The sequence below is a fragment of the Nycticebus coucang genome, chromosome 11, assembly GCF_027406575.1.
Source record: "Nycticebus coucang isolate mNycCou1 chromosome 11, mNycCou1.pri, whole genome shotgun sequence".
NCBI lineage: Eukaryota > Metazoa > Chordata > Mammalia > Primates > Lorisidae > Nycticebus > Nycticebus coucang.
The window spans coordinates 125,158,588-125,179,439 of NC_069790.1; the positions used below are offsets into that span (position 1 = coordinate 125,158,588).

At 42.2% G+C, this 20,852-nt stretch overlaps 1 protein-coding gene across 7 annotated transcripts in view; it reads left to right on the plus strand.

Moving 5' to 3' along the window:
- The window catches only part of RBM33 (RNA binding motif protein 33), a 122,681-nt gene that overhangs the window by 79,715 nt on the left and 22,114 nt on the right, over positions 1 to 20,852 (plus strand). For 5 of the 7 annotated variants that reach the window (XM_053608881.1, XM_053608882.1, XM_053608884.1 and 2 more), the window contains 5 exons: positions 3,408 to 3,540; positions 3,926 to 4,269; positions 5,506 to 5,793; positions 7,348 to 7,635; positions 12,290 to 12,931. In XM_053608881.1, the coding sequence (XP_053464856.1) occupies positions 3,408 to 3,540; positions 3,926 to 4,269; positions 5,506 to 5,793; positions 7,348 to 7,635; positions 12,290 to 12,931 (1,695 nt within the window). The remainder of the gene's footprint in view (positions 1 to 3,407; positions 3,541 to 3,925; positions 4,270 to 5,505; positions 5,794 to 7,347; positions 7,636 to 12,289; positions 12,932 to 20,852) is intronic. The other 2 variants (XM_053608883.1, XM_053608885.1) reach the window with 2 other exon arrangements.

A 20,852-nucleotide genomic window follows, 5' to 3' on the forward strand; every position in this document is an offset into this window, starting at 1 on the left:
TGAGAAAAACAGGCATCACATACCAAGTATCGAAGACAGAAAAGCTGGGACCTCTTCGAGCTTCTAGCTGTGGGCAGACTTGAAGTATGAGGGACGAGAAGTGGGCTGCCCGAGAGTCTGGCCACGGACGCACCATCTTCAGTGCCTGGGCGTCCTGCCTGCTGCTCGCTGGGGTGCAGAGCAGTCCCAGGAAACAAAGCATGCCTGTGGTCACACCAGAAAGGGGTGAGGGCAGAGCTGGGCTGAGTGTTTTAAATGGCTGTAAGTGAAGCTTTCTTTACCCTTTATTGAAATTGGTAAAATAGTTGTAAATTGATAAAAAGTTTTCACACTGATCGATGGTGATTTCTAAATTTTAATATAATAGAAGTATTTAAGGGTTAAGTGGAAATAGCCCCTCAGAAAGTCACTTTTACCCTTCCTGTCCTCCTTCCTGACACCCCCTGTGTCTGTCTGTTAGCTCATCCACATGGTGACTGGCAGAGCTCTGCAGTGTGCTGGCTGCACTCAGGCGGGAGGCTGGTACACAGGTTGCACACTCCCAGCCTCTGTTACTTAGTCATGATACTGTTGTTATTTTTCTTAATGAAAAATCTTACCAAATACAGTAATAGTGAGAATTTATATATGTACACATATTATATATATTTTAAACAAATAGACTTGTTAAAAATTAGTGGGCAATAAATTACTATGGTAGAAAATGATATTTAGATGTAGGTGAATGAAAGCAGGAGGAATGGGAGGGAGTAGGGTGAAGTTGCCAAGGACACTGGAGGCCCAGGGGACAGCTGTGCAGTGCTTTAAGGACTAGAAGATGTTAGGCGAAGTCATCCTGGGTGGAGGGAAAAGGAGCTTCCAGGGACAGGCGAAGAACTGCTGAGTGACACTGACGGGCCAGTTAAGGTGAAATATAAGCTCGTAATTCCAATTCATGAGACTTCATGCCCCAGTCCTCAGTAGTGCCCTGTAAGGGTGGAGACGGGCCCTGGGGCCATCTGGGGCCTGTGTCAGTGAGTCTCCTGAAACCAGGAGGTGGCCACAGACTGAGGCAGAAACAAGAGAAAGTAAAGCTCCTGAACTAAACGTTCCGAGACAAGCCACTGTTCTGTGATGATTTTGCATTTCGGTTGAGGCAGAAACACAAGAGTGAACATTTTCCATGGAATATGGAAGTTTGTATAAAATGTGACAAAGTATCTAGAATTCACTTTTCTAAATTGGGGGTAGACTACCATTTTCATGTCTTGAGTTCAGGAAAAATTTGTTATTTAAAGTCCTCCAATTTAATAATTTTGATAAGATATTACTTAGGTCGAAACTGTCTCCACTTTATTTTCACTATGTCATGAATAAAATTAATTCTTGTGGGAGCTTTAACTTTTTTTTTTTGAGTACTGAAATCTCTGATGGGGCTGAGTGAACATAGTATGATTTAAAGATACTGAATTGGTGGTGTGACCTTGGACTTCCTGTGCTGATGAGGTGCAGAGGTCCTGTTGGGAGAGTGGGTGGCAGAAGACCCTGCTGTCACACCCCAGTCCTTACTCTGAAGTGGGCCCTTACAAGCTGTGTACTCGCCGGGCTTGTGTTGGCTTCTCCAGGGCTGCTGTGCGAGTCCGGGCACCGCTGCGGTCGTGCTGGGGAGCGAGCATGCAGAAGCCTCAGGCACAGAGGGTTGCGGCACTGTCTCTGGGTAGAAAATTCTGTCTTAGCCACACATATGAGCATGTGTAGTGTGTTTTCTCTGTATAAATACGTTCCTCAGTTGTGAACATTTATTGGTCTGGTTTTATCTTAATTGACCACTTTATATAGAGAGTGAGAAGTGATGCTTCCTAATGTCAGACATTGGTGCAGTGAGGATTCCGTGATTCTGCCTAAAGTAAAAAATACTACAAGAATTAAAGCTTTGGGACTTTCTGTTCTATGTATTTCAATAAGAACCCAATATTTGTCTTTTTATAAAGATGTAATATGTGTGTGTGTGTGTGTTTGTTTCCTAACCACTAGACAACCAGGAATAATACTTGAGCTTTAAATACAATTTTTTTACCATATGGCCAGTAGTCTTCAGGGTTTGTGGTGTTCATCTTGCGTTGGTCTTGTGATGCCGTGAGTAGAGCAGGCTTCTAAAGGAAAGGAAAATGGAGTTTGAAAAGCATTTTTATTGTTATAAAATGTCGCATTTAGAGGAATAGCTAATTGTATTAGTAACAAAATGACAGACAAGGCATTGAGATTTTAAATTTATGAGAAAGAATTGTGACTTTTAAAGTTGAGAAATACTGGCTCAGTTCCAAAGAATGAGGTGCTGTGAAATGAAAATTAATTCAATGATAGTTAATAGTAAATTTTGTTTTAGGAACAGTGAAAGTATTTCTTTAAATGCTGCTGATTATGTAAATACAGTAATTTAAAAAATATCTAAGAATACTTGAAAGGCAAATTGAAAATGAAGTAATTTTGGTTTGTTTTTATAGAGTTTTGTTAGTAACATGTAGTTTTTGAAAAATGTTAATTTTTTATTCAAAGGAATCCAACTGTAATTTTTTGGTAGTAATTTTGTTTCTAAAACATTTCACATTTTTTATGTCAGATTGCTGATTTTTTATTATGGTACAAATTGAATTTTTCCTCCTTTTTTTGACGTAAAGCAGCTCCAGAGCTGTAGCTTATGGTTGTGTTAAATAGATAGCAAAGAATAGCATCTTTGAGAAGATAAATGTCATAACCATTCAGAGTAGGCGTTTAGTCTTTTGGATTAATGGGAAAGAAGGTCAGTAATTGCATGGATTTCAGTAAGCTTAAAAATAATATTCTAGTGGTGCTGTAATAATATTAGGACACTGAATCTCTAGATGCTGTATTTTGAGTTCATTGTGGCAGAATCACCTGTTTTATGATATACAAGTTTTTATATTTCTCTGTGTTCAGTTGTGCATAACATAAGGGCGTATGGTCAGCAGTGGATAGCCTACACATACAACAGTGGTCCTGTGAGATCATCATACCGCATTTTCACTGTAGCCTTGCTGTGTTTCCATATGTTCACATACACAGATACTTAACCCTGTGTTACACTTGCCAGGGTAGGATATTCTGTCCAGCAATGCACTATGCTTGTTTATAGTCTGGGAGCAATAGTCTATGCACGTAGCCTAGGTCTGCACAGTGGGCCACTCTGGGGTTGAGTGTGGCCTGGGTTAAGTGATAAAGTCACTTAATGATCCATTTGTTGGACTGTATCCCTGTCATTATGTGATACTAGCTGTGTGTGTGGAGAGAAAATGACTACAGAAGATAAATTACTTGACATTTCAGAGGAAAACTTGGATCTAGGTATACATTTCTGAAAATAACAGGTTTTTTGCTGTCTTCCACCCCATTTTTCTGTCGTTCTTTAGGGCCCCCCAGAATTTCCACAGCACACCCCAGGACCTGTTCCCAACAGCTTTAGCCAGCCGCCCCGACTTCCTCTCCAGGACCAGTGGAGAGCCCCACCCCCGCCTCAGGAGCGAGACCCCTTCTTCTTAGGAGGTAGGCGGAGGCAGAATGGTGGGGAGTCTGCAGTAGACACGGTCAGGTGATGTGCCTAAAGACGTTTGTTTCTTGAACCTGAGCTAACTCCCCATTGGAGATTTTGTTAATAACAAAACCTTAAGGAAATCAGGTTTTTGTACCGTAGCAGCTCTGTCATCTCAGGTGCTAAAGTATGCATTGTTGGTATACGAAATGTGAAAATTTTATATAGCAAAGAAATCATTTACAGAAGGTGACAAATGAAGCAGTCTATAAAAGCCCAGATGTAGGCTTTCTTGCTCCCACTTGTAGCATGTGTCCACAGTGAGAGACAACATCAGACTGCTTTTCTAAGAAGAAGCTCTTTCTAACTGGAAGGTAATGTTGTTGTACCACTCTTCAGTTTCAGGCGAGCCAAGGTTTCCGAGTCATCTTTTTTTGGAACAGCGAAGTCCCCCTCCTCCGCCACCTCCTCCCACACTTCTTAACAGCAGCCACCCTGTCCCTACTCCGAGTCCCTTACCATTTACTCAGCCGGGACCAGCATTCAGTCAGCAAGGGCAGCAGCCAGTGTTCCCAAGAGAGAGGCCTGTGAGACCAGCCCTGCAGCCTCCAGGTCCAGTGGGGATTCTGCACTTTAGCCAGCCAGGGTCAGCACCCACACGGCCTTTCATCCCTCCCAGACAGCCCTTCCTTCCTGGCCCGGGACAGCCGTTCCTGCCCACGCACGCGCAGCCCAACCTGCAGGTATGTGTCCTGCGAACCTTGAGGGGAATGTCTGTGCACATCTGAGTCTCAGTGTTTTATTCACATTTTTATTCTGGTCTACTAATGTGGGCTTATTTAAAAGGTAAGGGTTTTAGTCTTAAGTGTACTGTTCATTAAAGACAACTTTTTTTGACAATACTGTTTTATGTCCTTAATACTAAGAGAAATGGGAAAGAAAATAATTGTCCTTTTGGGAGGTAATTAAAAGGATGTCACTATTAGGATTTTTTTTTAAGATGTACTGCTAATTAAATTAAGGCATGTTTTGACAATACATTTGCTCATCTTTGCAAGATTTCTTGAAAGGTTTATCAGTGAAAATAAAATACTTGGTCAGATTACGTCCCTATAGTAGACAGTGGTACGTGGAGGGGGATGTTGCTCTTGGCTCACTATTTCAGAGACTCCAGAGTGCCCTCTGCTGATGGTCTGTGCTTTATGGGTTGACTTTGAGTAAACGTCCTTAACATCTCTCTTATCCAGAATATTTCTTCTTAAATTTTTAGGTTTATTATTAAAATAACATAGCAATGGTATACTTGAGTCAAACTATTTAGAAACACGTAGAATGTGTGTCTAAATTGAAAATGGAAAATGTGTATCATTTACGATGTTAAAGGGAGGTAAAAATGTTAAAATTTTTCTTTTTATAAAAATCTGCACTGCAGAAATATTAGAATATAGTTAAGTATAAGAAAAGGAAGTTAAATAATCTTAATATTTAGAAACACCACTAACATTTTGGTGCATAGTTTTTCAGCCTGTTTGAAGAACACAGACCATGCTTTTTTCCCCCGTTAACATATCATTATGATCTTTTTGTGTCCGTGACTTGGCTTTATGGCAGCATGTCAGAACGCTGCACAGGGTTACACCTCATGGTATTGCTATTTGCACATGTGTATTTTGGTTTCAGTCCTTTGGTTTCATAGTGCTTTAGGGAACATACTTGAGGTTATAAGTTTGTTTGCATACTTAGTTATTCCCTTAGAATAATTTCCTAGGATTACTAGATTGAAATATAAAATTTAAGGTAGTAGCTTTTGGCTGCTTATTGCATTAAAGATAGTGTTACCTTCATCAACAACTCTAAGGTGAATTTGGATACCACTTAAAGTTTCTTTCTTATGTTGAGGTTTTTCAGGAAATGTGCTTGATGTGGAATATACTTGGTGTATCTATTGACAAACCCTTCTCTTTCCTTTGCCACGGAAGGGTCCTTTGCATCCCCCACTGCCTCCTCCGCACCAGCCGCAGCCCCAGCCCCAGCAGCAGCCAGCTCAGCAGCAGCCCCCCCACCACCAGCACCAGCCCCCGCACCAGCCCCCGCCCCAGCACCAGCCTCCCCCACAGCACCAGCCGCAGCAGCACCACCACCTTTCCGTGCCACCCCCGCCTCTGATGCCCATGGCCCAGCCGCAGTTCAGGCCTCACGTGCAGACCGCTCAGCCCCAGCCAAACAGCAGTCGGGTGCAGTGCCCCCAGCGCCAGGGCCTGAGGCATGTATGTATCCAGTGTCTGTGTCCTGTCTCACCTTACAGAAATTTAGGGGCGTAAATTGTGAGTTAAGAATATTTTCCAGGTCTGATTTAAATTTATAAAGTACTTAGCAGTACATTTTCTAAAGTGAATTCATATTTTAAAAACAGTTCAGAAATTTTCTTGACTACAGAAATTTACTTACCCCTTTCGTGTCTTAGTATCTAGATATTTCTATAGTGATAGATGTTATTAATTAACAGACACATAACTAACCTTAGAGTGACTACTACCCAAAAGTATGTTCTATCTTTGCCAGTGGCTTACTTTTAGATGCCTAGATTGTTTCTCTGGGCAGTGAATCCAGGAATGTATCAGTTATCCTCCTGCCAGGCACTACTCTTGTTCCTGGAAACACAGCAGGAAGCAGAAGAGATAAATTCCTTCCCTTCAGTTGAGTGAAATTAGCATGCATTTATTTGTGGGGCCACATTCTCAAGCGCCATCAGCGTACGGCTTGCGTCAGAAGAGACGGGAAGTAATGTGCGGCTCTGAGGTAGAAGGCAGCGGACACTGCCCATGCTCTGCTCAGTAGTCACAGATGAGGCTTTTGTAATTTAGTTTTTCAGGAGGAGATACGGTGTGGTTTACAGGTCAGGTTCTAGTCTGCAAGATTCTTTTTTGGGACTGTCCCCTTTAATCTGCAAACTTTCAGCATGTCACTTAGGTATTTGAATCTTAATTTTCCTGATACTTGCCTGTTTTAGTCATAAAGTAATGTGACTAAAATGATATAAACAATATGAAAGGATTTCTAGATCTGAGAAGAAGGCACTTTATCAGCTGGGTTTCATCAGTTAGAATCACGATGTGCCGTTCTCATGTGCCTTGTGCCAGCACGCGTTTGACCTGTGGGCCTGCCCCTGCCCTACCACATTGTCTCCTGCGCTGTGACCCCTCCGAGTGGTGCTTCTCTCTAAGAATCCCTGGGATGAATATGACCAAGACACTCCTCTCAGATGAACCTGCCTGGCACCTTTCTTTTTCAGAGAATCATTTTTTTAGGATAAAATAGCACCATCAATCCCTGTGCTGTGTGGCAGGTAGAGCGCTTTTTTTGGTTCCTACCAATTCTGTTAAAAATCTCATTCCCCATCCTGAAAGCACCAGCTGAAGATCACCTGGTACAATTTCTACAGAGGGGGCCCATCTGCAGGCAAGTGTAATACTAATACCCTGTTTCCCCAAAATAAGACAGTGTTGTATATTAAGGTGTGTTCCCAAAGATGCACTAGGTCTTATTTTCAGGGGACGTCTTATCTTTCCTGTGAGTAGGTCTTATTTTCGGAGGATGTCTTATTTTCAGGGAAACGGGGTACTTCCCAGATTGGCTTCCTTAGTGGTGAACATAACTGCTGCATATGCCAGGGAGCATTTATGCCTGAAAAAAGGATTAGTCGAGAGAAATCATTTTACTAATTAGAATGATTTTTTTAATACTTCTATTTAATAATGTGCCTTTTAATATTTCTTCTGCCCAGTTTCTAATTATAATTAGAATTTTTCTTCTTTTGATAGAATGCAACTTCTCAGAATGTAACCAAGCGGCCCATGCAGCAGATGCAGCCAACTGCTCCAAGAAACAGTAATTTGCGTGAGTTACCCGTAGCACCGTCACACGTCCTGGAGATGAGTGGCAGTCGCTGCTCCTCCACACCCTCGGCTCAAGTGAAACCTGTCGTTAGCTCGGCACCACCCTCGAGCGCTGTGCTGGCTTCCCGGAGCTCGCAGGGGAAGACTGAAGCTAAAGTCAAGCCAGTCAGCCCTGCGGCTCAAACCAAAGAAGAAGCAAAGATGGAACCAGAGGTAAGGACTTTCCCTGATTAAAAGACACCTCGTCTTGCGCAGGAGGCCTAAGAGTCAGGTTACACCTCCTAGGTCACTCTTTTACTAAGTTATTCACAAAATCTTCCAATTTTTTTTTAGTCGGTTCTTTTTTAGCCATGTTTATAAACGAAACACTTGAATTGTGACAGTTTACGACATCAGAGTTGTATTATGTAGAATCATTGTATACCAGGGCTCAGCAAACTTTTTCTGTGAAGGGCCTAAATATTTTGTAGATATTTCCAATTTTGTAGTCCAACTGTCTGCTATAAATACTCAATTCTGCTATTTTTGCACAAAGGCAGTTCATGAACAATATGTACAATTCTTCTTTTTTTTTTTTTAATCATAGCTATATACATTAATGCAATTATGAGGCACCATGTACTGGTTTTATATACAATTTGAAATATTTTCTTTTTTTTTTTTTTTTTTGGCCGGGGCTGGGTTTGAACCCACCACCTCTGGCATATGGGACTGGTGCCCTACTCCTTGAGCCACAGGCGCCGCCCGACAATTTGAAATATTTTCATCAAACTGGTTAACATAGCCTTCCTGGCATTTTCTTAGTTAGTATGTTAAGACATTTATATTCTACATTTAGTAAGTTTCACATGTACCCTTGTAAGATGCACTGTAGATGTGGTCCCACCAATTACCCTCCCTTTGCCCATCCTCCTTCCCCTCTCCTTCCCTTCCTTCCCTTTCCCCTTTCCCCTTTCCCCGTATTCTTAGGTTATAACTGGGTTATAGCTTTCATGTGAAAGCCATAAATTAGTTTCATAGTAGGGCTGAGTACATTGGATACTTTTTCTTCCATTCTTGAGATACTTTGCTAAGAAGAATATGTTCCAGCTCCATCAATGTAAACATGAAAGAGGTAAAGTCTCCATCTTTCTTTAAGGCTGCATAATATTCCATGGTGTACATATACCACAATTTATTGATCCATTCATGGATCGATGGGCACTTGAGCTTCTTCCATGATGTAGCAATTATGAATTGGGCTGCAATAAACATTCTGGTACAAATATCTTTCTTATAATGTGATTTTCTTTTTTTTTTGTCTTCTGGATATATACCTAGTAGAGGAATTGTAGGATCGAATGGCAGGTCTATTTTTAGATCTCTAAGTGTTCTCCAAACATCTTTCCAAAAGGAATGTATTAATTTGTATTCCTACCAGTAGTGTAGAAGTGTTCCCTTTTCTCCACATCCATACCAACATCTCTGGCCTTGGGATTTTATGATATGGGCTAATCTTACTGGAGTTAGATGATATCTCAAAGTAGTTTTGATTTGCATTTCTCTGATGATTAAGGATGATGAGCATTTTTTCTTTTTTTTTTTTGTAGAGACAGAGTCTCACTGTACTGCCCTCAGGTAGAGTGCCGTGGCGTCACACGGCTCACAGCAACCTCTAACTCCTGGGCTTCCGCGATTCTCTTGCCTCAGCCTCCCTAGTAGCTGGGACTACAGGCGCCCGCCACAACGCCCGGCTATTTTTTGTTGTTGTTGCAGTTTGACCAGGGCTGGGTTTGAACCCGCCACCCTCGGCATGTGGGGCCGGCGCCCTACTCGCTGAGCCACAGGCGCCGCCCAGATGAGCATTTTTTCATATGTCTGAAGGCCGTGCGCCTGTCTTCTTCAGAGAAGTTTCTCTTCAAGCCCCTTGCCCAGCCTGAAATGGGATCACTTGTTCTTTTCTTGCTAATACGTTTGAGTTCTCTTGTGGATTCTGGTTATTAAACCTTTATGTACAATTCTTAACACATTGCCGACCGGTCGCAAGTTACCTGGTGACATGGGCAGTATCTGTGTAAAGTTGCCAGTCACAAGTTACCTGGTGACATGGGCAGTATCTGTGTAAATTTGCCAGTCAACAATATGTTAACTTAGTAGCTGTTCCCTGATTCATTTTTCCCAGTCTCAATTTCTAGTTGTCCCAAATTCAGCTTATTTTAGTCTTTTGCCCACCTCTTCTCTCAGTTGCTTATAATATAAAATTACTTAGTGCTTCTAACATCTTTATGTGGATGAACATGCCTGTGCCCCACTGAAGCTGTTGTTAAGAAGCCAGTGTCAGGCCAAATTTGGCCTGTGGGCTGTATCTGCTGGGCCTAACACACGCTGTTTGGTTTCTGTGATTTTAGCTTATTGTGCACTGTCAAATCCTAAATAGTGAACCAATTTTTCTGTTGCTCTTTAAGATTCTAGTAGGGAGGGTGGTTTTGAATTATGTATGATATTGCTGGTTTTTAGGTAGATATAGAATGTTGCGAGTATAAGTAGTGAATGTATGTATTTTATGTGGCTTTCCATGGTGGCCTTCAGGAAGGAACCCAGCCTTGGTTTCCTTCTCTAGTGAGAGCTGTGACAGGGCAGTGTTTGTGTTTGGATGTGGCAGGACTAGAATTAGCTTACTGACATGGAATAGTTCATGAGGACTTCAAAGGTAAGAATTTAGGCTAGTCATGCTTTCTTAATTTTATAAAACAAGTTAAAAATATTTTTTCAGTCAAATTTTCTCTAATAAATTATTGTAGCAGTTATGATATAACGTGTACCAAATCAGAAGTGTAAACATAATACTGAGTTAGCATTTAATTAAATTCTTAGTAGAAGAAGGGTGTTTTTTTAAGGTTTAAAATACATATATGAAAAAATAATGTAGATTTACAAACTGTATTGGCATAGCTTATAAAAAAATTTGTCATGCTTTTCATTCATATCTCTTGCTTCTAAGTGATTTGATTGAGAAAAATTAAGTCATGTACACACCACTCAGTATAGTAACAGTGGCCTTTCAGCCATACTGCTAGCCACATCTGGCAGTCAGTTCCTTTCATAATAGTTGGTTTATGTGGATTTGTAAAGAATTCTTGCATAAAATTATTTTAAATAGATACTTTATAAGTGAAATGGAACTTGCAGGTCGCGGTAGTGTAAGTTGAATATCTTAATTGGTTTTCTTTTAATTTTCTGTGTACATAAATGAAACCAGGATTATATATATTTTTTATATTTATTTATTTATTCTCACTTTGTTGCCCTTGGTAGAGTGCCATGGCAGTGCTGTGGCGTCACAGCTCACAGCAACCTCAAACTCTTGGGCTCCAGCGATCCTGCTGGCTCAGCTTCCTGAGTAGCTGGGATTGTAGGAGCCCACCACAACCCCTGGCTATTTTTAGAGACAGGGTCTCACTCTGGCTCAGCTGGTCTTGAACTCCTGAGCTCAAGCACTCTACCTGCCTCAGCCTCCCAGAGTGCTAGGATTACAGACTGTTTTCCTTACCAAATGTGACTTATTTTCTTATGCTCACACAAAGTGATAATGACATGATAGAGGATGAATCTGTCAGACGAAAATTCAAGTATTCCTATCTACCTTCTAGACACATTTTAACTCTCTTGATTGTTTGGGAGGAAATCCTGATGGCTTGCAACAATCCTGCATGTAGGGCGGTGCCCCCTCGCTGGTGATATGTGCATAGCGCGCGCGCACGCACACACACACACACACATATACACATACACACACACACACGCCCATGTTACTTACTTCTTGCTCTGTTTGCCTGCCAGTATAACAGCACTTTGCCGCCTTCTCATTTGTGGTCTGAAATCTGCCTAGACTTGGAGTTAAATGATGAGTGTGCTGGAACAGCTTCCCCATGATGAGCCAACCTTGTGCAAGGCTGGCTCAGGTGCCCAAGCTCCACAAGCACCAGCTGTGTCCTCAGTCATATTTTTGTCTTAATTTCCTAATTCTGAAGATTTATTCAGGGTAGAGAATATCGTTAAACAGCTGGATTTTAGTTTAAATCCTTGCTTTTATTAAGGGTTTGTGGATATGGAAGATTTTGAAGAACATTATTACAATTTTTTAAAAATGCCTAACTTTTTATAAACTTTCCTTATTGGATGCTTTTCATGAAAGTTACTAGAGTTTTTCAAAGATTTCTTTTTTTTTTTTTCCTGATACACTTTCAGAATGTTTGGGGCTGGAATATTAAAGGCATTCCTTATATATCATTAATATTCCGATACTGCAATTGGCAACATTTTGATTCTGAGGAGAGTGCATGAGTTCAAGGTCAGAGACATTGACTTGTGCTGTTCATTATAACCAATTATTCTGTGACAAATGAGTTTGAGATCAAGCTGAAAATTCTGTACAAAAAATCAATAGTTCTAATCAGGGCCTTTCAGGTCATTTATACCCCACCTTTTGTTGGTTTGTCAGGGAAGAGCCAGATAAAACCTGTGTGACAGCAGGCCTCCTACTGCTGCCATCCCTGTTAGGAACACATTTTGATATCTTAAATGAAGGGTTTAATTGGTTTTAAACTTGTAAATGAGTAGAAATTTATATTATTTCATTTTTAATATTCTGATAAGATTTTCCAAATTAGCTTCAGCTGTGGAATTTTTTTCCCTCCCTAGAGGAAGGACTTAAAGTCTTTAAATAGATTTTGAATGGTGACTTCAAATGCTGAATTAAAGGTTTTTTGGAAATTGTGGTTTCTTAGTTTGCTAAAATAGACACAGCCACTGTACAGAGCACCTGAGATGGTGATTGCAGTCTACGGCCTCTCATGGCAGATTGAACTATGTATATTTTCCATTTTAGTTTCCTGATGAAGATGAGGAAACAAGGTTATATCGCTTAAAGATAGAAGAACAGAAACGCCTAAGAGAAGAAATCCTTAAACAGAAGGAGTTACGGCGGCAGCAGCAGGCTGGTGCCCGGAAGAAGGAGTTACTAGAGAGACTGGCACAGCAGCAGCAGCAGCAGCAGCAGCCGCCGCCCTACGCCCCACCACCCCCGGCAGAGCAGGAGGAGCAGGCATCGTCACCCTCTCCCACCAATGGTAACCCACTGCTGCCCTTTCCGGGTGCTCAGGTCAGACAGAACGTGAAGAACAGACTTCTTGTTAAAAACCAAGATGTCACTGTTTCAAATGTGCAGCCCAAAACATCGAACTTGATAGCATCTGGTGCCACCATGCCGTATCAAGGGCAGCAGGTGAGACCACTGAGACACCTGAGACAGGCGAGAGCAGCCCCTCCGTGCCAGACGCAGCCCCTGCACAGAGCACCCCAGATGACACCTGCAGACGCGGAGGAGGCTGCCCGGGGGGCCTCCAGTCATGGTCGTCTCCAGGACATGAAGCCTGGAGGGAAAAGGACTGTGACACACAGGACAAACAGCGGTGGTGGAGATGGGCCCCACGTCAGCTCCAAGGTCAGGGTGATTAAGCTGTCAGGTGGGGTAAGTTGGCAAGTTTATGAGTACCTCTTTGAGTCTGTCTTAACGTCCTAATCTCCAGAGCACCTTTCTGAAGAAGAATCTCTATCTACTTGAAGTTGGTATAAGAATTACCATTTAGGGCAGCGCCTGTGGCTCAACGGGGTAGGGCGCTGGCCCCATATGCTGGAGGTGGTGGGTTCAAACCCAGCCCCAGCCAAAAAAACTGCAAAAAAAAAGAATTACCATTTAAATTCTACAGTAATGCATCACTTAGCTACCAAGCTGTGCTCTGAGAAATGTGTCGTTAGGCAGTTTCTTTGTCGATAGATAGAATGTCGTAGAGTTTGCTCACACAAACCCAGGTGGTGTAGCCTGCTGTACACCTGTGCCGTGTGGCTGGGGCCTACTGTTCCCAGGCTACAAACTTGTGTAGAGCGTTACTGCAGTGAATACTGCAGGCCCTTGGAACACAGTGGCATTTGTGCATGTAAAGATGTATAAACAAAAGGGACAATAAAAATACAGTATTGCAATTTTAGGGCCATGTCCACGGTGACCACAGTGTGACTCTTTGGCACTGACTGCACTTCTAGCTGGCCTGTGTTGTGTCAGTTGAGTATTGATGAAAGACCCAGTGTGACAGTCCCTAAGTTAGGCATTTCTCAGGTTTAGCTTCTCTTATTAGTGATAGAACCATCAAATTTGTTTTAAAAATAAAACTTTCTTTACACAAGACGTAATTTATAGCTTTAGAGTTGATGAGGTACTGTGGGTGAAGTGAGCACTGTGGCGTGTGTGCGCGTGCGCACACACGCTCACACTTTGTTCCAGACCACTTCCTGTCTTCTGTTTTAAAGACAGTTTCCCCTGGGTGGCGCCTGTGGCTCAGTGGGTAAGGCGCTGGCCCCATATACCAAGGGTGGTGGGTTCAAACCCAGCCCTGGCCAAACTGCAATAAAAAATAGCCGGGCATTGTGGTGGGCGCCTGTAGTCCCAGCTACTCGGGAGGCTGAGGCAGGAGGATCACCTAAGCCCAGGAGCTGGAGGTTGCGGTGAGCTGTGATGCAACGGCACTCTACTGAGGGTGACAAAATGAGACTCTTGTCTCCAAAAAAAAAAAAAGGAATAATAGAATTCTAAATGGAATTCATGATCGTACCACATGCTTTCAATTGGAGCATGCCTTAATTCTTTCGCTTACTTTTGATCAGTGCCCATTTCAGATCATTTTCAGTAAGGCACAGGAATAGCAGTTTTGTACTCTAGATAAATTCAGTGCTCTAAAATACGAAGAGTTATACCATGGGTAGATTCTGGAGATTGTCCCGTAAATAAGTGATCTATAGAATACTTATTTCCTTCTTCTACCATGTAGTCTTACTTATAGTTAGGTAATTCTCATCACTTGCTTTAATTACAGTGAACCGTATAACAAATGCTGTGGTCTATGTAACTGTAACAATGCTAATGGTTGTATACAATTCATACTATAAATTGAGGAAGAAAGGAGGAAAGCTATAAACACAGGCTTTTTGGATATACCAAGTAGCAATGATCACTAAAAAAATACAGTTTTATATCAAACCTAATTCCAAAATCATGGTAATTTTAAAATATAATAAATAGAAAAAACAAAGGAATTTTCCATGAAAATCACTTATTTGTAATAGCTCTTTTATCTACTTTTTTCCCTATAGGGTTATTAATTTCTTGATTAGGGATAATATTTTACTGTTTCTTATAAGTATATAGCCGTCAAGATTGATTTAGAAAATTTTTACTAGGGGTGTCTAGAATAAGGATGTTGATTAGGTTGCGTTTTACTTGCTGAACTCCACCGGATCAGCAGTGACTGACAGAGGGTGTGTTGGGAAGGAACTTAGGTGTATGGGAAAGCCTTGTGATTGGTGAGTACTCTCAGCTGTGGACACTGGCCTGGGTGGCGGGGCTTCCATCATCCCTCTTCTAGAACTTGAGTGGCGTGGCCTTGTGTGTGGCTGTAGAGTCACACACAGCTGCTGGCCTAGGGAAGTAGAGGAGTGTGTGTCTTAGTTAAGAATAGCTTTGACTTGCCGTGTGCTATGAATACACCCATGAACATTTCTGTGTGAATCAAACAAAATCAGATTTTATATTTAAAACATTGAGAGGAAGATATTAGGGGAATTTGAAATTGAAAGAGGTTGTAAGGTTAATCAATCCCTATATATGCGAATCTCTATTTTTTTCCCATTCATATTTTATTGTCTGGATTTGTTGGTGAGATTATAAAGAGAACCAATCAGTGCTGTTTATAAACAGTGTTAGGTATCAGCAGATATTGCTTCTAAAATGAGCCTCCCTGAAAATTAGTTATGCAAGTAGTCTATTTAAAGAATTGTATTTGATAGGGTGGCTCTTTTTATTACTTAGAAAAATTCATTATTTGCTCATTTCCTAGAAAACTATTTTTAAGTATTTAACTTTAACGAACTAAACAGTCAACCTTGTTAAATGATAATTTTGCTTATTACCAAAACATCCCAAACACTATTCAAGTAGTAATAGAGCAGCTATAAAAATAGAGCATGTTTACTCAGTGTGGACTTACTAGTCACCTAAAGCCGTTCTTCGTGATGAAACACAGGAAGAAGGAAGTGAGGCAGCATGTGCTGGTTTAGGGGAAATGTCATCATCTTTGAAGTGTCTGCTTCTTGGTTTACATTGTCCATCTTTGTAACTGTGGTTACCTGGCTTGAATGAATCCCAGTTTCCTCACTGGTAAAATGAGGATCAGCTCTTCACCCAAGAGGAGCGGTTGCAAGGATCGAGTACTGTACCCCTGGGGAAGTGAGCAGCACCTACTATCCTTTTAGTTTAAGGAAGAAAAATATGGGGGAGCTTGGAGTGGCTACTTGTAGTATTCTTTAAGAACGTGAAAGCAAAATGAATTTAGCTCTTTTAATTAAGGCAATGAAAATTTTAGGGATTTGTCCGCAAATTAAGTACACCTTTATTTTTTGGCCACACAGAGAAATGGGAGAAGCGCAGAATGCCCTGGCAGGAAAGCCAGCTGCCCATCATGATACTCTTTCTCTTTGGTTTTAAAGGCTGTCAGAATGCTGCATGCAGAAGGGCCCAATTTATTTTGTCTGATCTTGCTTTTGGGGATTGAACTACATGTGTAAGCTTCCCTTCCTAGCTGCTCAAAAGTTGTTCCCACGTTTTCTTTAGAGAGGTGCTGTGTCTATGCCTGATCTCTTTTGTGGGGTGAGGAGTCGGGGGCTGTGCTTTCATTTTAAGAGCAGTTGTAAGAGTAGTACTGGAACTCCCCACACCCTGGTCAGAGTCACCATTTGCTTACTTCCTGCAGTTTGTTTGTCCTTCATCCTCTCTTTCTGTCCTTTTACACATACAAAAACTTAACTCTTTAACCCCAAACCATTTGAGAGTAGATTAGAGGCACAGAGATATTCTTGTACAAAACCACAGTTGTACGTTACCAAAATTAAGAAGTTTAACATGGACGCAGTGCCATCGCCTGCCCACAGCAGGTGTCGGATCTGTCGGCCCTTTGCCCACGCTCCCAGGGGCTGCCAGGACCTCGCTTGTGCCGTCAGTCCCCTTTCTGCGCTGCCTTGTGCTTCTTGCCCCCAGTCTGTAAAGAGCCAAGCCCAATTGCTCTGTGGTGCGTCCTTCAGTTTTGGTTTGTGGGGCTTGGGGAGGACACCAGAGAAGTGACGTTGTGTCCGTGTCAGCGCATCTGCCAAGAGTGTCCAGTCTCAGCAAAATTAGCTTCCATTACTGGGGAACGATGGTGCTTGCCAGATCTCTCCACTGTAGAGATGTGATTTACCCTTTATAACTAATAAGTGATTTACAGGAAGGTACTTGGAGACTCTGTGTTTCATTTATCAAAAGTTTACTGTTTTTAGTGAACACTGATGATTTTCTGAGACCTGTGCCCCTTCTGTATTTATTAGCTGTCATGTTCCTACTCTGATAATTTTCTCTTCTCCATCATTTATTCTTTCATTTATTTACATCAATATTGGCTTATGAATGCTATTTTATTCAATGAATTGTCACTTTTATTTTGATTTTAGAATTACCCCAGATGGGCTAGTAACAGCCCCTTAAAGCTGGCTTCTGTGTCTTTTGGTATGTTTTCATCATTCCTTGAACATGTCCTTTGGGTCTGGCCTGAGAACATAGATGTTCAGGCTCATCGTGTCTTGTCTCTGCCTCACCTCTGGAATCAGCCCTGTCTAGGAAGCTCCAAGACCTCAGTGTGGAGGTGTGGGTGCCAGGCCTGCCCATGGCTACTGCTTTTGGCTGTCACGGCTTCTGGGCTCTCTCAGCACCGGTCTGATCCTTCTGCAGTGAGTTGCAAAGAAAGAAAAAGGAATCCTAAAGAGACTGCTTGAATTGGTTGTATTTTGTTGTGTACTACCTATTACATATTTTTTCAGTAGGTCGCTGACAGGATTTTAAAATATTTTTGCTACATTTCATTTTTTGAATTATTGTAGTTGATAGTTCTAAGAAAACTAAGCATCACTATTGAAATATTTTAAAGGAGTTCCTCATCCTTTATGAACCAGGGGGCTTACCAAGACATGTTCTTTTGCCAGTGACCAAGGTGCACAGCTACTAATAGGGAGGGTCTCTGGGGTCTCCTCTCTGTGGTAAGGGGCACAGGGAGACTTGTCATGTTCACTACTGAATGCTACAACCTTACCCCTGGAGTAGCTTGAGTTCCTATCCATCTGTCAACTTGCTCATATACTCTGACTTGTAGAAAATAAAAGCTCTGCAGTCATTGTTTGCAGAATGTTTTTTGAGGTTGTGACTTAAGTGTTGATATGAAAAAAGGTAAGACAGAGCTCCCAAGCATTGAGGTTTGAGATGAGCATGAGTGTTCATTGTATACTGGTACAGTTATCTGCCACCCTTTGGGAACCACTGGTCTGAGGGGTAGAGACAATCCCTAGTGCTTCACTGGGGTCCAGGTGTGCCTTTTACCCACTCTTGTTTCTGGGTGTGCCAGATCTCATGCCTCTGGCCGACATCTCTGTTTCTGGTTATTTAGGGTCCAGCTGGAGTGCTGCTTCTGGGAACCTCCTGGACTGCCTCCCAGGGTACCTGCCTTTTTTTGCTCTGCCTCTGCCCCTGAGGATTCTCATCTGGCTGCTGGTTTACTGAGTTCTGTCTCTTGGTTACCACTAATTACTTAAGGAGGGGTTTGGTCTTTTATTTATTCATTTGTCACCAGGATTTAGGACAGCTGCAAGTAATATAAATATTTAAGAAACTTAAATATTCCGTTAAAAATAGCAGCATGGTTTACAATCTCTTCTATTGAAATACCCAGGGAGGAGTTGACACAGGGTTCTCCTCAGCACTCCTGTTGAGGAAAGTAATAGTAGTTTCTGTGGATATTTAGATGACACAGTAGGAAGCAAAATTTGGAAACAGACAAACATTAATCATAGTTTATTCTTTTAACCAACTTCTCATGCAAAAATTTATCATCCCCTCCTGAACTTCCTTTTTTCTTTCTTCATTTCATTTTGCAAAATGAGATCTATTGTACATCCTTTTTTGCTGGTTTTTGAGTTTTGTTAAATGGTACGTCATCATGGTGATGACTTGTTCATGATGAGACCCAGGCAGAGGCAGAGAACCCTATCCTGGTGTGTGTTACTCAGGGAACCCAGGGCCCAAGTACACAGCAGTCCTGGCCACACTCATTTCCTAGAATGGCCTCTCTGTGGCAGCTCCTAGGAGCAGGTGAATAAGACCTGAGAGGGGCCAGGTAGAAGTGACTTGAGAGTAAGGTTCCAGAGTCTGAGTCTGCCAAAAGGACAGAACTGTGGATGGACTTGTGACAGAGAAGAGGGTTCTGGAGAGACCAAATAGTGAGGGAGACCGAGTATAATACAACTGCTTTGAACGCAGATGTGGGGAGCCATGAGAGGTGTGCACACCCACCTTACCCACTCCCCAGCCCCCACCCCCAGTTCCTCTCTCTGGCCTGGAGAGTTTCAGAGCCTGCTAGGTGGAGTGACTTTGTTGTTTAAACAGTGCTAATAATGGTAGTAAAATAGCCAAGAGACAAATGGGGGAGGGGGAGGAAGAGGACTGGGACCTGGCTAATCCCGACTGAGGGCTTATTTGATAGGATGTTTCTTCCTTTTGGGAAGAAACAATTGTACTTATGTGTGTTTTTAAGAGCTTCCAAATGCTTTGGTGTGGGCGGAATTGGTAACTTTCCCAAAGAAACTTTTTTTTTAAGCATTCTTAAATTTCTGGCCTCTAAATGGAGAGAAGATAATGACCATTGGTCATTAGAAGACACCCTTTTGAGCCCTGAGAATTTATTTATTTTTTGTTTTCCTTTTTTTTTTTTTTTTTTTGCTGTGGTGTGACAGCTCACAGCAACATCCAACTCATAAGTGATTTTCTTGCCTCACCCTCCCAAGTAGCTGGGACTACAGGCGCCTGCCATAACACCTGGCTCTTTTTAGAGATGGGGTTCTCTCTCTAGCTCAGAACTTGTGAGCTCAGGCAGTCCACCTGCCTCGGCCTCCCAGAGTGCTGGGATTATAGGCATGAGCCACCACTCTGGCCGAGGCCTAAGAATTTCTATACTCATTAATTTATGATTTTTTTAGGGGCATGACTGTGGGGGAGTGAAATGAGCATTTAAATAAGAAATAATAAACCTGCATTTAAGAGCCAGGAATTGCTGACTCGCATTTCCCTGGCAGAAAGGGAATCACTTTCTCCTGTGTCTTGGGCACCTTTGCCATGGCTTTACACAGCCTGCCGTAAGCAGCGCTGGCCACCTTGCCTGCAGAGTGGGTGGGCTCTGTGCAGTGGGCTGCAGAGCTGCTGCCCCTGGAGCTCTGCCCTGTGTGCCTGTGGAGAGAAGCCAGTCTGCCTGCAGAGCGCGGTGGCCAGAGTGCCTGTGCGCCTTTAGAAATCCTGCCTTTTTAGGCTGATAGGTTGGTGCTGTTGAAATTGGAGAATCTTGTGGGTATCTCATTCCCTCAGAGGCTTAGGGCTTTGATTTATTCCTTCAAAGGCCAGCTACTTTTGCTTTCTAAAGATTTTCCCCATGTCAGAAAGATAACTGTAAGAGAGCATGAGCCCTTGAAAAATCAGGCCACATTTTCCCCATGCTGTAAAGCCAGCACATGTGCCCAGAGAATCCCGTTCCTCATGAAGGCCAGCAGTTAAGGGGTCTCTGCACTGGGCTCCCTAACCTTATTACTATGTGGTTTTAATTCAACCCCTGTAGACCTGTTGCCAGGATTAGGTAGATAGTATTAGATTTAAGTTCTTTCCATGTTTTGCATGCTTGCATTCCACAAGGACGTGTATTGCAGAGAAGGAAGAGAATGTTAGCCTGCTTATTTCCTTTTGCCTTTTCTTCTTTAATTTAGCAGTCTTCAAAGAAGAAATCGAGTCTTAAGTGTATTTATATTTAGCAAGTTTGTATAACATGCATATCATTTATTGTCCAGATTTGAAGTGCGCTTTATGAAGATTATAAGGCCGAGCCCGGCATTTCTGTAGCTAATAGGAACCTGCTCTGTGAGGCCTATGGGCCAGAAGGTCAGCAGCATTGCCAGGGACAGCGATAGGGCCTTATCGGAAGGAAGACTCCTGAGAGGCTGTCCAGGGACACTACACCACTGTCCTTCTGTGTGTCCTGACAATGTTATCTGTCCTTTCAGTACCGGGTATCACATGTCTGTCATGAGTACAGAAATTAATTTAATGTCACCTGAAGACATGCAATTAATCTTTTAGAGGTTTTCATAATACCTTTACAGAAAGAGTTGCCAGTTTGGCGGATTTGGATTTTGGGGTTTAGAAGAAGATAAGGAAAATTAATTTTTCATCAGGGTTAATACAAGCTAGCAGGGCCACAAAGGCTGAGAGAAATGGTTGG